The 14,348-nt window shown below is 34.0% G+C and overlaps 1 protein-coding gene across 2 annotated transcripts in view; it reads left to right on the forward strand.

The window, feature by feature from the left end:
- LOC145286034 (band 7 protein AGAP004871-like) overlaps positions 1-14,348 on the forward strand; it is a 139,422-nt gene that overhangs the window by 42,389 nt on the left and 82,685 nt on the right. Inside the window, exon 1 of one of the 2 annotated variants that reach the window (XM_080134658.1) lies at positions 12,952-13,305. The exons of the other annotated variant lie outside the window; for it this stretch is intronic. Coding sequence (XP_079990784.1) covers positions 13,251-13,305 — 55 coding nt within the window. The 5' untranslated portion in view covers positions 12,952-13,250. Of the gene's footprint in view, positions 1-12,951; positions 13,306-14,348 lie in introns of those variants that run through there. 2 annotated transcript variants of the gene reach the window in all.

Genomic DNA, 14,348 nt, shown 5'->3' on the forward strand with positions numbered 1-14,348 from the left:
ATAAACTTTGTACGATTGTGAATTGTTCAAAGGATAAATTTTGTACAATTGTGAATTGTTCAAAGGATAAACTTTGTACAATTGTGAATTGTTCAAAGGATAAACTTTGTACGATTGTGAATTGTTCAAAGGATAAACTTTGTACGATTGTGAATTGTTCAAAGGATAAATTTTGTACAATTGTTAATTGTTCAAAGGATAAACTTTGTACGATTGTGAATTGTTCAAAGGATAAACTTTGTACAATTGTGAATTGTTCAAAGGATAAACTTTGTACGATTGTGAATTGTTCAAAGGATAAACTTTGTACAATTGTGAATTGTTCAAAGGATAAACTTTGTACGATTGTGAATTGTTCAAAGGATAAATTTTGTACAATTGTGAATTGTTCAAAGGATAAACTTTGTACAATTGTGAATTGTTCAAAGGATAAACTTTGTACGATTGTGAATTGTTCAAAGGATAAACTTTGTACGATTGTGAATTGTTCAAAGGATAAACTTTGTACAATTGTGAATTGTTCAAAGGATAAACTTTGTACAATTGTGAATTGTTCAAAGGATAAACTTTGTACGATTGTGAATTGTTCAAAGGATAAATTTTGTACAATTGTGAATTGTTCAAAGGATAAACTTTGTACGATTGTGAATTGTTCAAAGGATAAACTTTGTACAATTGTGAATTGTTCAAAGGATAAACTTTGTACGATTGTGAATTGTTCAAAGGATAAACTTTGTACGATTGTGAATTGTTCAAAGGATAAACTTTGTACGATTGTGAATTGTTCAAAGGATAAACTTTGTACGATTGTGAATTGTTCAAAGGATAAATTTTGTACAATTGTTAATTGTTCAAAGGATAAATTTTGTACAATTGTGAATTGTTCAAAGGATAAACTTTGTACAATTGTGAATTGTTCAAAGGATAAACTTTGTACAATTGTGAATTGTTCAAAGGATAAACTTTGTACGATTGTGAATTGTTCAAAGGATAAACTTTGTACGATTGTGAATTGTTCAAAGGATAAATTTTGTACAATTGTTAATTGTTCAAAGGATAAATTTTGTACAATTGTGAATTGTTCAAAGGATAAACTTTGTACAATTGTGAATTGTTCAAAGGATAAACTTTGTACAATTGTGAATTGTTCAAAGGATAAATCAGAAGTTCTAGATAAAAGCAATTACAGATTAAATTATTGATGTCTCATGTTCTGAAAGTTATGAAGAGAATAATTGTGCAGAAAATAAAAAGTCAGATAAACATAGATGAAATCCAGTTTCGTTTTATGCATAGGAAAACTATGACTGATTCTATATGTGTCCTTAGAAGTATGTTAATATGAATCTGTATTTTGCTTTTGCAGATTTGGAGAAGGCTTTTGACAGTGAATAGAGGTTGTTTGATGGGCTTTGCATAAACTAAGGACAAACGAGTGATAAAAGTTGTTCAAGCAAAGTACAGAAGTGTTCAAAGTCATGTTAAAATTAACACATTTAGTGAAAGTTTTAATATTAAAGTAGGACAACATCAAGGTCTTGTACTGAATCATTGCATTTCATCTGTGTCGAACATTGTTCAGGAATTTTATATCTGTTGTCTGGAATAGATGTTGTATGTTTATGATTTAGTATTTGCTTGTAAAATAAAACAATTAAATGAAAGGTTTACGTGTCAAAAACTTAAAGGAATTCTATGGAAAGTAAAGATCTGAAAGTAAATGTTAGCAAAATCAGTGATGATCAGTCGTTGAAGTGTCAGGTAATCTTCAGAAAGATGATTTCTCTGTTCAGTTTGCAGGAAAGAACTCTGGGTGCAACTCACTTTTTTGTGTTACCTGTAGGTTTTTTTGTTTTTTACATGAGGGTCACCACTTATCAAGGCCCGGAGGCCACTCAGGGATAAGGGTTATTGTGTGTACACTAATCAATGAGATAGTATTGTAGTAATCATTGGTATTGGAGATTTGATAGAGTGTCTTACTTAAGGGGGTGGTTTGTCAGGAATTTGTTTATGTTGGATTTGAAAACATCCAAGTTGTAGTCAGGTGGGAAACAGGCGAACGGAAGAGAGTTCCACAATCGTTCCACAATCGTGCAATCTATGTTTGGATTTAGGCACAGATAAAGAGTGGGGAAAATTATTGACAGTAGTTTCAGCCAGACGGGTGTTTCTCGTGAAAGATTGGCGAGGGGGGACGAGAGATTGGAGCTCAGACGAGCACTTGCCATGGAAATAACGATAAAACAAAGACAGGCTCGCAACATCTCTTCTGTGGGAGAGAGGTTGCAGGGAAGAGAAAAGGGCATCCCTCACCAAACCACAAAGTCTATTTTGTACTCTGTCAAGGCAGGATAAGCTGTTTTTAGTAGCTCCTGCCCAGATGTGGCAGCAGTACTCCATCCTTGGACGTACTTGGCTTTTATACAGATAGAGAATTGCATCAGTAGTGAGCTATCTTCTGGAGCGGTAGAAGGATCCCACCATTTTCCCAGCGTCCCTGGCAACAGATTTGATGTACGTGTTCCATTTCAGATCAGGAGTAAAGGTCAAACCCAGAAGCTTGTCAAAACATGGAATCCCCCCAAGACAAGAGCCATCCATTTCAATTGATACCAGATGGGGATCAGAGCGTTGATGATGTAAAGATAGAAGCTTGGTTTTGGATGCATTAAAAGTGACCAGCCACCACTTCCCCCATTGTACCACACGCTCAAGATCAGAGGAGAGAGAATTAGAGAGAACTTTGTCATTTACAGCCTTTGATGTGTTGCCATAGATGGTCGTGTCATCAGCATAGATGTCAATGAATGATTTAAGTATGTGTTTTGGGAGATCATTGATGTAGATCAGGAAGAGAGTTGGGCCCAGGATGGACCTCTGGGGGACTCTAGCATTAATACTGTGGGTTTCTGATTTCTGCCCATCAAGTTGTGGGTACATGAGAAATACAGTCGAATTACTAGTAGATTGAGAGATGATAATCAGTTTGTGTACAATTGAAATGGATGAGAATTCAGATGTGGAGAAGCTATTGAGATTGTTCAGAAGTTTTGTTACCTTGGTGATACCCTTGAAAAATGAAGAGGGGAATATACTAGTGTGATTGCAAGATTTCAGGTTGGTTGGAATAAGTTCAGGGAACTTCTACCATTACTAACCAACAGAGCATCTCTACTGTCAACAAATTGGACAATATGATGATGCATGATAGTGAAACCTGACCAGTGACGGTTGAGGACATGTGTTGCATGGGGAGAAAAAAATATGAACATATCAGAAATTATGAGATTGTGATTCTTGGTTTCTTCAATTTTCTTGAACAATGCCAGGATATGGAACTCGCTAACACAAACATAAGAATTACTAACAAAAATACATTAATGCATCAATACAATCAATAAAGAAGTGTTTCTGAGATCAGAAAATTGACAAAATGCATGAATAATGATATAAGTAGAGATGACTTACATTTGTGTTGGGTGTTTCAGAGAGTCTGATAATGTCTAATGCAAGAACAGGTTTTGTGAAAGCACGTCTACTAATGGCTTTAAAGGTATCTTTTTCTAAATTTTCCATATAGGTAGAATGAAATGTTTTTCCTTCCAGACAAGAGATTGTTGGCAAGAATAATCAGATAATTCTGCCATTTTAGGGAAGAAGATTGCCTTTCTTTTAATAGAAATCCATATTTTTCAAAAATTATAATTTTTGAAAATGAATTTTTAGCATCTTATTTTCATAGATTTATTGATAACTGATTCATGCAAAAATTAAAAAAAAAAGAAACAAAAAACAATAGTAATCTCAATTTTGGGTGTATCTGAAGAAAATAGAATTAAGTTAAAAATATTGAATTCAATTGCAATCTGACATGTCATATCTTTGGATTGAACCTCTGATATTATAGTTTTGCACATATAAAACGTGTCTAAACATTTATAAGGTGACTGCAAGGATTAATTCCCCTTCAACTATAACATACTCCTCTTTCACAAATGATTTTTTGTCTTTAGTTGAACACATCAGAAATAGCATTTTAACACTTGCTTCCTTGTTGTCTTGGTAATCATAATTGAAACAAGAGGAATTTTAGCAAATAAACAAAACGAAGCTGAAAAAAAGCTTCGTTTTGTTTATTTGCTGATAAGATTCTTAAAATACCAATTTCAGACACAGAGACTTTTATGATAATAAAACACTCTTCCATTATATACACGCACATGATCTAGATTTGTAAATGGGATTTATTCTAAGCACACAGACATATTAATTTTATAGCTTCTTATAAAATACTAGCACCACCGATTCAGTGTTGCCTGGGGGTCTTTTTATTTTCATTTTTATTTTAAACTAGCAGGGGTATCTGGCGTTGCCCGGGTGTTTAGAGGTGTGTGTGTGCTCGGGCGGGGAGGGGGTGGGGTTAAATTAAGACAAAAGAATAAGTGAAGTAATCACCCTGTTTAAATATTATAAAAAAAACAATGTTAAAACTTCTTAGAAAAATCGAAAAAAACAACAAAAAAAAACGAACGTAATGCAAATGAACGATATTAAAATTTCTTTAAATCTGAAAAACAAAAAAAGAAAACGTGAATGTGATGGAAAAAAAACAAAAAGGAACGATGTTAAAACTTCTTAAAAAAAATATGAAAAAACAAAAAAAAAACATAGAACGTAAAAAATGGCATAAATAACCCTGTTTCAATATTAAAACTTTAAAAATCGAAAAAAAAAAAATAAATAAATAAATAAAGACATCTCACATCACGATTTGAACTTACAACCTTTAAATAATGATGCCACGCTTTAATCAACTGAGCTAAGAGGACGTTGAGAAAATTGGGTCGTTTTTTTTTATATTTAAACTTGTTCATGTTCCGACGTCATTTCCGCATATGTAGAAGCTATCTTGTCATGAGGGAACGGTTTTTTGTTACTCCCTCCCTGTATAAAACTGGCCAGTTTAGGGTGAAGGAATTAATGGTTTTGGCCAATTTTTCGATATTTGTCATCCAAGATGTTGAGCTTCAAAATGATACTAATCTCGTGAAAATCTGTCACCTCTGTCAAAAATTTTTGCGAGACATACAAACACACACACACACACTTTTTGGCTTTTATATAGATAGAAGATAAAAAGAAATTTTTAAAAAAAGTGTAATATCATCAAAGTTAGATTGAGACAACAAAGCACGCATGAAATTGTCTTCTAATTCTATTGATATGGGTGATTTGTATATTGTTTTGAACACAAAACAATCTGCTCAAATGCAAAAAATGTGCATCATCATTGTTTGATCAATCAATATTATCAATTTGGTATTTAGTTCAAATATTGGCACGAGGGGAAAAAAAAAAAAAAAAAACGGAAGAAAATACTCACAGATCCCCAAAGAGAAACAATGTGTTAGATGTTTCTTTCTGCCGGCACAAAGAAGTTTTCCGCACTGCAATAGGTCATTATTACGAATTACTTCAAAAATTCTCTTCGGCATGCTTGCAACTAAGTTTTTTATCAGTTGCGAAGGAATTTTATCCCATGTACTGAAAACTGAATCAGAAAGTTCCTTTATCGAATCATACTGAGGTCCATCCTTGAACACTTTTTTTGCCATCCATCCCCAAAGATTTTCAATGGGATTGAGGTCCGGAGAACATGCTGGATGATCTAACAATTCTATATTATTTGAAGAAAAGTATTCTCGTGCTTGTCGAGAAGTGTGTAGCGCAGCGTTGTCTTGTTGGAAAATCCAATTTCTTCCACACAGACATGGACCTTCAGTCCTGATAGAAGCATTTTCAAGCATTGAAATGTACTTCAATGATGTTTGGGGTCCTGGGTATGACCTAAAACTATATCCGATGGTGAGGCCCCACCTTGCGGGCATTAGGGAGTGTGGAGCCACCCTTTAGTTGCCATTGCTCCCAGGTCCACTCTGACCCGGAGTGGTAGTACCTGTTAGGGTCCCAATTATGGGTTGAATAGAATCTGACTTAAAAAAAATATATTATATATATATATATATACTCCATTAAAAATCGTTCCTCAAAATAACTAGATTCGGCATTAAATAACCTGAAAAAGATTGATATGCCGTAAAACAAAAACAACCAACCAACCAATGATGTTTGCCGGCATTTCACTACTTGCAACTTTAGGGTCCCAGCTGACGAGAAAGCACCCCAGATCATTAAAGACTCTCCTCCACTATGCCGAGTTGAAAAAGTCTCTTTGGGCAAATTTTTATCATGCCAATAGTATTGAAATCCATCTGAACCATCTAGATTAAACTTTTTCTCATCGGAGAAAATTACATTTTCCCACTTCTCTTGATCCCAAGTCTGGTATTTGGCGGCATATTTAAGTCAGTTAGTTTTGTGCTGTTCAAGAAGACATGGTTTCTGCAGTCGCTTTAAATGATTGTAACCCTTCATTTTCAGATGCCTTCTGATGGTTTTAGGACTACATTCTGCTGCTGTTTGGGTTTTCAATCGACTTGAGCTCATACTGGAGTTTTTTTTTAAACTTCTTCTGATACGGCAATCCAGTGATGGAGTTATTTTTGGGGTCGACATGGACTCTTTTTGTGCCCATATTGATCTGGATCTTAACAAATTTGTGATGACCATTTTGCTACAATTCACTTCGTTTGCAATGAATCTATGGGAGAGTCCACCCCTATTAAGCTCAAAGATCTTTCCTCTCTCAAACTCTGATAATGGTTTCCCTTTTGCCATTTATAATTTAGTAAGATGTTTTTTATCCACTAACAAGTTGCTTTTAGTAACACAGAAAGCTTTTCATATTCATTTTTTCAAAACTAGCCGATTTTATTAAAGTGGTCTTATCATTTTGACCAGGTGAAAATGTTTGTTTTTTAAAAAAAATAATTATTAGATCAGGGTTAAGGTTTCGAATGAAGCAGATTTCATTTTTTTCCATCATATTTTCCCTTTTGGCAATGGTTTCAACCATTTGTTTGATTAAAAATTCGATATTATGCATAAACGCTTACTTTTTTAAGTGGTCTTATGATTTTGACTAGGACTATATATATATATATATATATATATATATTTAAATAAGGGAGTAGTCACCAACAATGTGTATTTTTTAACATTATTTTATTATTCCGTGTCTTGGTTTTTCATTGAGAATTATGTTTGGATCATTGTAATAATGTTTTTACGTCATTGAAATCATTTTTACGCGCATTTCAGACGTTCTGTGATGCGTCCTCGTCAGAAATTATTTCCAAATGTGTTGGAGATGTAAAAATGGCGATTTGATTTTCGTAGTTAATTTGAAGTTTTTCCAAGGGGTGGAGGCTTGTAAGTGTTTATTATTCATTGGCATGCTCAATTTTTATTGCTCTTTTATTGGGCTTGTGAGGGAGACCGTTGACCTGGCTGTAGTCGCTATCTCTTTCTCCTAATGTTTTTTCTTTTCCTTTAGGGTGGGGTAGGGTGTATGTGTGTGTGCGTGTGTGTGTTTGCTTTTATTGGTTTGAGAATGTGTATATTGTTTTATATTATTTTGGGGTTATTTGCTTCCTTAGGAAGGCGGCTGTGATCCGAGGTCGTTACTAATGTGTATGTGTGGGGAGGGGGGGGGGAATAGCTTTTCTGAAATAAGGGTAGGGGTGCTTTCATTCTATTTTGATATTTATTTTTTGGATTCTTGAATTTTAGTATTGTGATTTTTCGTTTTAGTCTTTTCGGGTATTCCTTATATTGTGTTTGTTTAGAAAGAGGGGTGTATTTAAAATAGGGGATTTTTACAAAAACGAAATTGAAGTACTAAAACTAGGCCTCAAATTCTGCCCAACTCCCAGAAGTAACATAGCAGAGTTAAAGAATGACCTCAAAGAATTTGAACGCAAATTTAGACTCATAGATATACTTAACGACAGTGATAACACAACAGACGACTCTCTAGTGAAAAACAAATCAACATACTTCCCCAACAAACATAACAACACAAAAGAACTAAATACCTTCTTTGAAACACTCTGGAACCTCAACCCCCAACAAAAAGAAAACCCCATCAGTAATCTAACACGAAAACAAAATCAAGCACTTAAAAAAATCCAACACAATAACAACTTAGTTATAAAGGAAGCAGACAAAGGTAGTGCAGTAGTTATAATGAATAAGAACTTCTATAAAAAAAAATTTTAGAATCACTAGGGAACGAAAATTATTACAAACCAATTAGCTCTAACATAGACAACACAACCATATCTAAAATAACAAAACTCTGCACAACATACAATAGTACATTAACTAAAAAAGAAAAAGACTTCCTTACAAACTTCACAACAAAAACAAACATCTTCTATGAGCTACCCAAAATACACAAATCTAACCAGGTAAGACATGCCATCAACATACAAAAATCGGAATACATAAGCACCCCAAACCCCAACGACCTCACATTCAGACCCATAGTAGCAGGACCATCATGCCCAACAAGCAGACTTAGCAACATAATAGATATACTATTACAGCCCTTCACCAATCTAGTCAGATGTTTTGTAAGAGATAACACACACTTCCTTAGCTCCCTACCACAAACAGTAGACAATGGGACTATACTAGCCACATTCGATGTTAGCAGCCTATATAGCAATATCCCACACAATCTAGGAAAAGAAGCTATCGCATATTGGATTGACACACATACACAGACTTTACACCCCAGATTCAATAAACAATTCGTGATTGATAGCATCAACATAATCCTCAATAACAACTCCTTCCAATTCAATAAAGACAACTACATCCAAATACTAGGCACAGCAATGGGTACTAAAATGGCACCGACATATGCCACCCTTACACTCGCCTTCCTAGAAGAGACCCTTTATGAAAGGATAGAGCAAAAGTACAGGCACAATATAAAAACACTCTTCATAAAATCTTGGAAAAGATACCTAGATGACTGCTTTATCCTCTGGAGAACCTCATGGGGGGATATCAAAGAACTCCACACTTTGCTACAAAATCTGCACCCAAAAATAAACTTCACACTAGAACAAAGCCCCACAGAACTACCTTTCCTAGACATCCTAGTAACAATAAAAAACAACAACATAATCACAGACATCTACCACAGACCCACAGACACTCAACAATACCTCCACTTCAAAAGCCACCATCCTAAAAACTGTCTAAAATCAATACCCTACTCCCTAGCACGTAGAGTCTACACCATAGTAACAGACAGACACCTCCGTTCAACTAGACTGAATGAACTACAAATAACACTGCGGAAAAGAGGATACCCACTACCACTAATACAGAAAGGTATTGAACTGGCTGAAAAAATACCAATAGACCAACTAAGAACCCCAAAAGAACACAACAAAGAACAAATTCTAGCATACGTCTCTACACACAACACAAACAACCCAGAACTATTCACACAGATAACAAAAAACCTTATCCTCCTCAATCAGAACGACAAACTAAACAACATACTTAAAACAACAAAAATAATAAAAAGCAAACGCTAACCCAAAAACTTAAAACACATCCTAACTTCCTCAAAACTCGTCCCACACACTACAAAAGGGGTTACAAAATGCAACAAACCGCGATGTGGAGTATGTGACATAATAATAGAAGGTAACACATACACATTCAAAAATCCAGCACAAATATTCAAAATAAAAAAGGATCTAAATTGTACCTCCAGAAATATATGCACTAAGATGCACAACATGCAACAAATCCTACATAGGCGCCACCAAAAATTTAAGCAATAGAGTAGCCTTACATAAGAGCAACATCAAAATTGCAGATAACAGACACCTCTATGTTTCAAAACACGTACACACATGCAGTGGAAACAGCTTCAAAATAATGCCAATCTTCCAAACAGACAATTATTTTTATTTACTTAGACAGGAAAAAAACTTCATCACCAGATTCACTCCTGAACTGAACAGAACCTAATACCATCACACAAAAACATGAAATGCAAGGTACACTCGCATGCACACCCATACACATATACACACCCACACATAAATCAGAATCGACGCATTAAAACACACACGTGCGCGCATACAACCACACACAGACATAACACCCCTATCTCTAATACAACACACTGAACAACACCAACCCTACTTAACCTCGAAACCAACAACACTAGGAAATACCTAGAACCATAGTATAATATTTGTTCCAACACCTCGCTCCCTCCTCAGTCAGTGGAGGAGAACCCCCTCATGACTGAAACAACTATCATCCCTTCTATCATCCCCCTTCCATACCTATGCCCCCCCCCCTCTGGGGAACAAAATCTTCCCCACACTAGGAACCGATCCTGGGTCTGGCCATACCCATATGGGGAGACAAATAAATAGAAACATTAAAAAATCCCCTATTTTAAATACACCCCTCTTTCTAAACAAAGATAATATAAGGAATACCCGAAAAGACTAAAACGAAAAATCATAATACTTAAATCCAAGAATCCAAAAAATAAATATCAAAATAGAATGAAAGCACCCCTACCCTTATTTCAGAAAAGCTATTCCCCCCCCCTCCCCACACATACACATTAGTAACGACCTCGGATCACAGCCGCCTTCCTAAGGAAGCAAATAACCCCAAAATAATATAAAACAATATACACATTCTCAAACCAATAAAAGCAAACACACACACGCACACACACGTGCACACACACACACACCCTACCCCACCCTAAAGGAAAAGAAAAAACATTAGGAGAAAGAGATAGCGACTACAGCCAGGTCAAGGTCTCCCTCACAAGCCCAATAAAAGAGCAATAAAAATTGAGCATGCCAATGAATAATAAACACTTACAAGCCTCCACCCCTTGGAAAAACATCAAATTAACTACGAAAATCGCCATTTTTACATCTCCAACACATTTGAAAATAATTTCTGACGAGGATGCATCACAGAACGTCTGTTTTTATAGTTTTTTCCAAACTATTAATCACATTGTGCAAAAAATGTAATGGGTTCTAGCGATATGAAAATTGGTAAACTTCTTTGGGTGATGGGCATAAAGAATCATCATTATGTCAGTTTAAGCATGCCACATAATAACAATAGGTACCTGGAGAGCTTTATTTTTATGGCTTTCACCTCAAAATTCTGTTGCCTAAACTTAACGTTTATATATTTATACTAGCAGGCAACCCGGTGTTGCTTGGTCGTAAAATATGCATAAATATATTTTAATTCATGCATATTTCTTATTGATTATTATCTAATATATAGGAATGATTTTAAACATTATAAAAAACATATTACTTGTACCATCCACTAGAATAGAAACTAGAACGTTTAGCCATCCAGCCTTAGTCGTTATTTATCTCTCTAGCATCATTACAGTCTGCGCTACCGGCAGATGAATACGAAAGGTAAAAATTAAGCGATGTTTAGCTTTGAATATTTAAGTTTGCGCATGCACAAAAGTAACAGCAGGAGTAATGTTTTATTCGATTTACCCTACCACCATCAATTGTTTTGTTTTTTAATTTTTGCCAACTAGAAGCCAAGTCAAAAATGTTCTACAGATCCAAATACTCTATATATCAAATTTTAACTCTGTAGAGGAAATATTCAGAGAGGAGTTTGATAGACTTTTCGCACACACAGAATGTTTTCATCTTAAATTCTATGCAATTATGCAGAATGTGGAAACTATACCTAAATAGAATTCAGTGTTATAATGAAATGAAACCACTCATCTAATAAACCATAAAAAATGAACACGTTTTTTAAAGGAACACGCAAATTAGTTAACCTTCGTATAGTCGCTTACATCTCCATGACTGTATGATAAAAATTTTGTTTAGAAAAAGTAGGTTTTTAATATCAGTATCAGAGCAAAAATAAAACTTGACTTTATATATATTATTTAAAGCATTTAATTACATTTCGCATAAAATGTATATGGATTTTAAAGTTGTTGAGCCAGAGTTATTTCCCTTGGATCTATATTTTTCAATTGCAACAAGAAAAATGTTTGCAATCTCGTTCTTGTGACTAAACATCTCCAACACTTGGTCAGCTAAAGTGATAAAGTTGCTATATTAAATGTTCCTCTTCAATGCTTAAATAAGATTTAAAAAAAAAAAAAAAGCTGTCAAGAAGAGAAAAGTAATCTGAAGCGCTTTTATTTTGCGTGTATAAATATTATGCAAGTGTATGTTTACATGTTAGATCGATGACTGTTCAAACCATCACAAAAAGTCTAGTATTTGGTGAGTAACAAATCTTTTGCAGGAAAGATTTCTATTCATTAAAAAAAATGTAATTTTCATATATGTTTGCTATTAAATCATACAGAAAATTATGTTATGTCTCCCTTTCTTTTAGTATTAATAAAAACTTTTTATTTCTGTTTCATCCTGCAATATTTTAAATCATTTTATTCTGTTGTTTGTTGTAATTTCCACAATATGATTAAGTATTCATGGAAGGGATCACATTAAGGTTGTCAACATCCTAAATAAAATTAGTGCTATTGAACCGACAATTCAAACACTAATTTGTCACTTCTCGCCCCTTCTCCAACATCTCCCGGTTATTATGTTCGCAAAAGTACTTTTTACATAAAGCAGTTGAAAAAAATTGTTAATACTTCATAACTGATTTACATCTCACTGTTTTTATTTGGTTTTAATGAATTAATTTTTGTCCATCTGCATCATTCTAGTTTCTGAATGAAAAGAAAATCTTCTTTTGTTTGTCATTTCTTTTGTTCTTGTTACTTCAAATAACTATCAGATTTGGAGTGGGTCAATCTGGTGTGATAATCAATATGATCTTGCTTAAATCATAACTTGTCTTCCCAGTTTGCAAACCTTTACAGAATCAATAAGAGAATTTGACCCCACCCTTCGTATTCAGTCACCCAATCCTCTCCTTTCTATAATGCTACTTATATATCCTGCTGCTTATGGATGCTTTGTTATATTCTGATGTATGATTTTTCCTATTAAACAGCGATGGTTACCAAGGTGCTTTGTCTGTGTGTCTTCTAAATTACCATTGTTCTGTCTACTTTATCAGACTTTGATCGCTCCAACCTTTTAAAACATGTAAATACGAAAGTGGATACTTGTATATATGCATAGAAGACTCTATGTGTTCACACGCACAATTGAAATCTCCATTTCAATGTGGATTCAAATAGTGAAGAGATTAGCAAGAGAACTGCTTTCGGGTGACAACTTCAGTCTTGAATTTTAAACATGAGCTCTGACATAACAAAAGTTGAAAACAGAACGGGATATGATGTCAATAATGGTAAGAAATATTTGTTGTGAATTCTTCTTTTTCACAGTAAAGAGAACCAAATTTTGAGCTCAAATATATTTCTTTTTCCCATCATCCCCCTTTTTTTAAGAGGTTTTCAGTAATCAATTAAATACCTTGTGAGCAAATTTCTTTCCTTTTAAAATCTGTGACTTTTATTTTGATCTCTGCTTTTATTAGTTTGCTCAAACAAATAATCACCAATTTTTTGCAACACATTCATCAAACTTCTTACACATTTGCTTCACATTATCAGAAACCATTGAAATACTGACATCAAGTACCTGCAACATTTCTGACACTTTAATGTCCGTTTTGTTCAACAGTTGCTTTCAAACATTCAATGTTAAGAGAGCATATCCATCCTCTACTTTCTTTGTTTCATTACCACAAAATTTCTATTTTTATCAATAAAAACAATTGAAATAAAAATGGTTAGTCAGAAACAAAATTTAATTTGTCAGCTTAAATGCTATTTGGGTTTGACTTTGATAATCCAACAAGATAATTTTATATGTTGAATGTAAAATGTGGAATGGAATTAGTTTTTTGCATCTAATTATGAGTGAGCATTTTTTTTTTTTTTTTTGCAAATATATAAACTCCCTTTCATTAGTTTTACTAAAAGTGATTCCTAAGAACACGAATAGGAGTGAAAAATGTTCACCACACCTATCACGAATCTGCAAACCTTGTACTTTTTCATAAAGATCTGACACTAGCATAATTACCCAGTATTGCCCAGGGGACATGGAAAACAAAATGGGGTAACATTTTTCTTTTTTTTTTTTTAACTTCTCTGTCTGTCTCTCTCTCTCTCTCTCTCTCTCTCTCTCTCTCTCTCTCTCTCTCTCTCTCTCTCTTATATATATATATATATATATATATATATATATATATATATATATATATATATATATCCCTCCTTACCCTACATATCTCGATCACTCCTCCTCTTACTTTCTCTGGCAACTGGAAAGAAGTTATGACGAATCACTGCATAATAACGTTTAAAAAAGTTCATTAAATGTTGA

The sequence above is a fragment of the Euprymna scolopes genome, chromosome 10 (assembly GCF_053919585.1).
Source record: "Euprymna scolopes isolate OS-2025 chromosome 10, ASM5391958v1, whole genome shotgun sequence".
Classification (NCBI taxonomy): Eukaryota; Metazoa; Mollusca; class Cephalopoda; order Sepiida; family Sepiolidae; genus Euprymna; species Euprymna scolopes.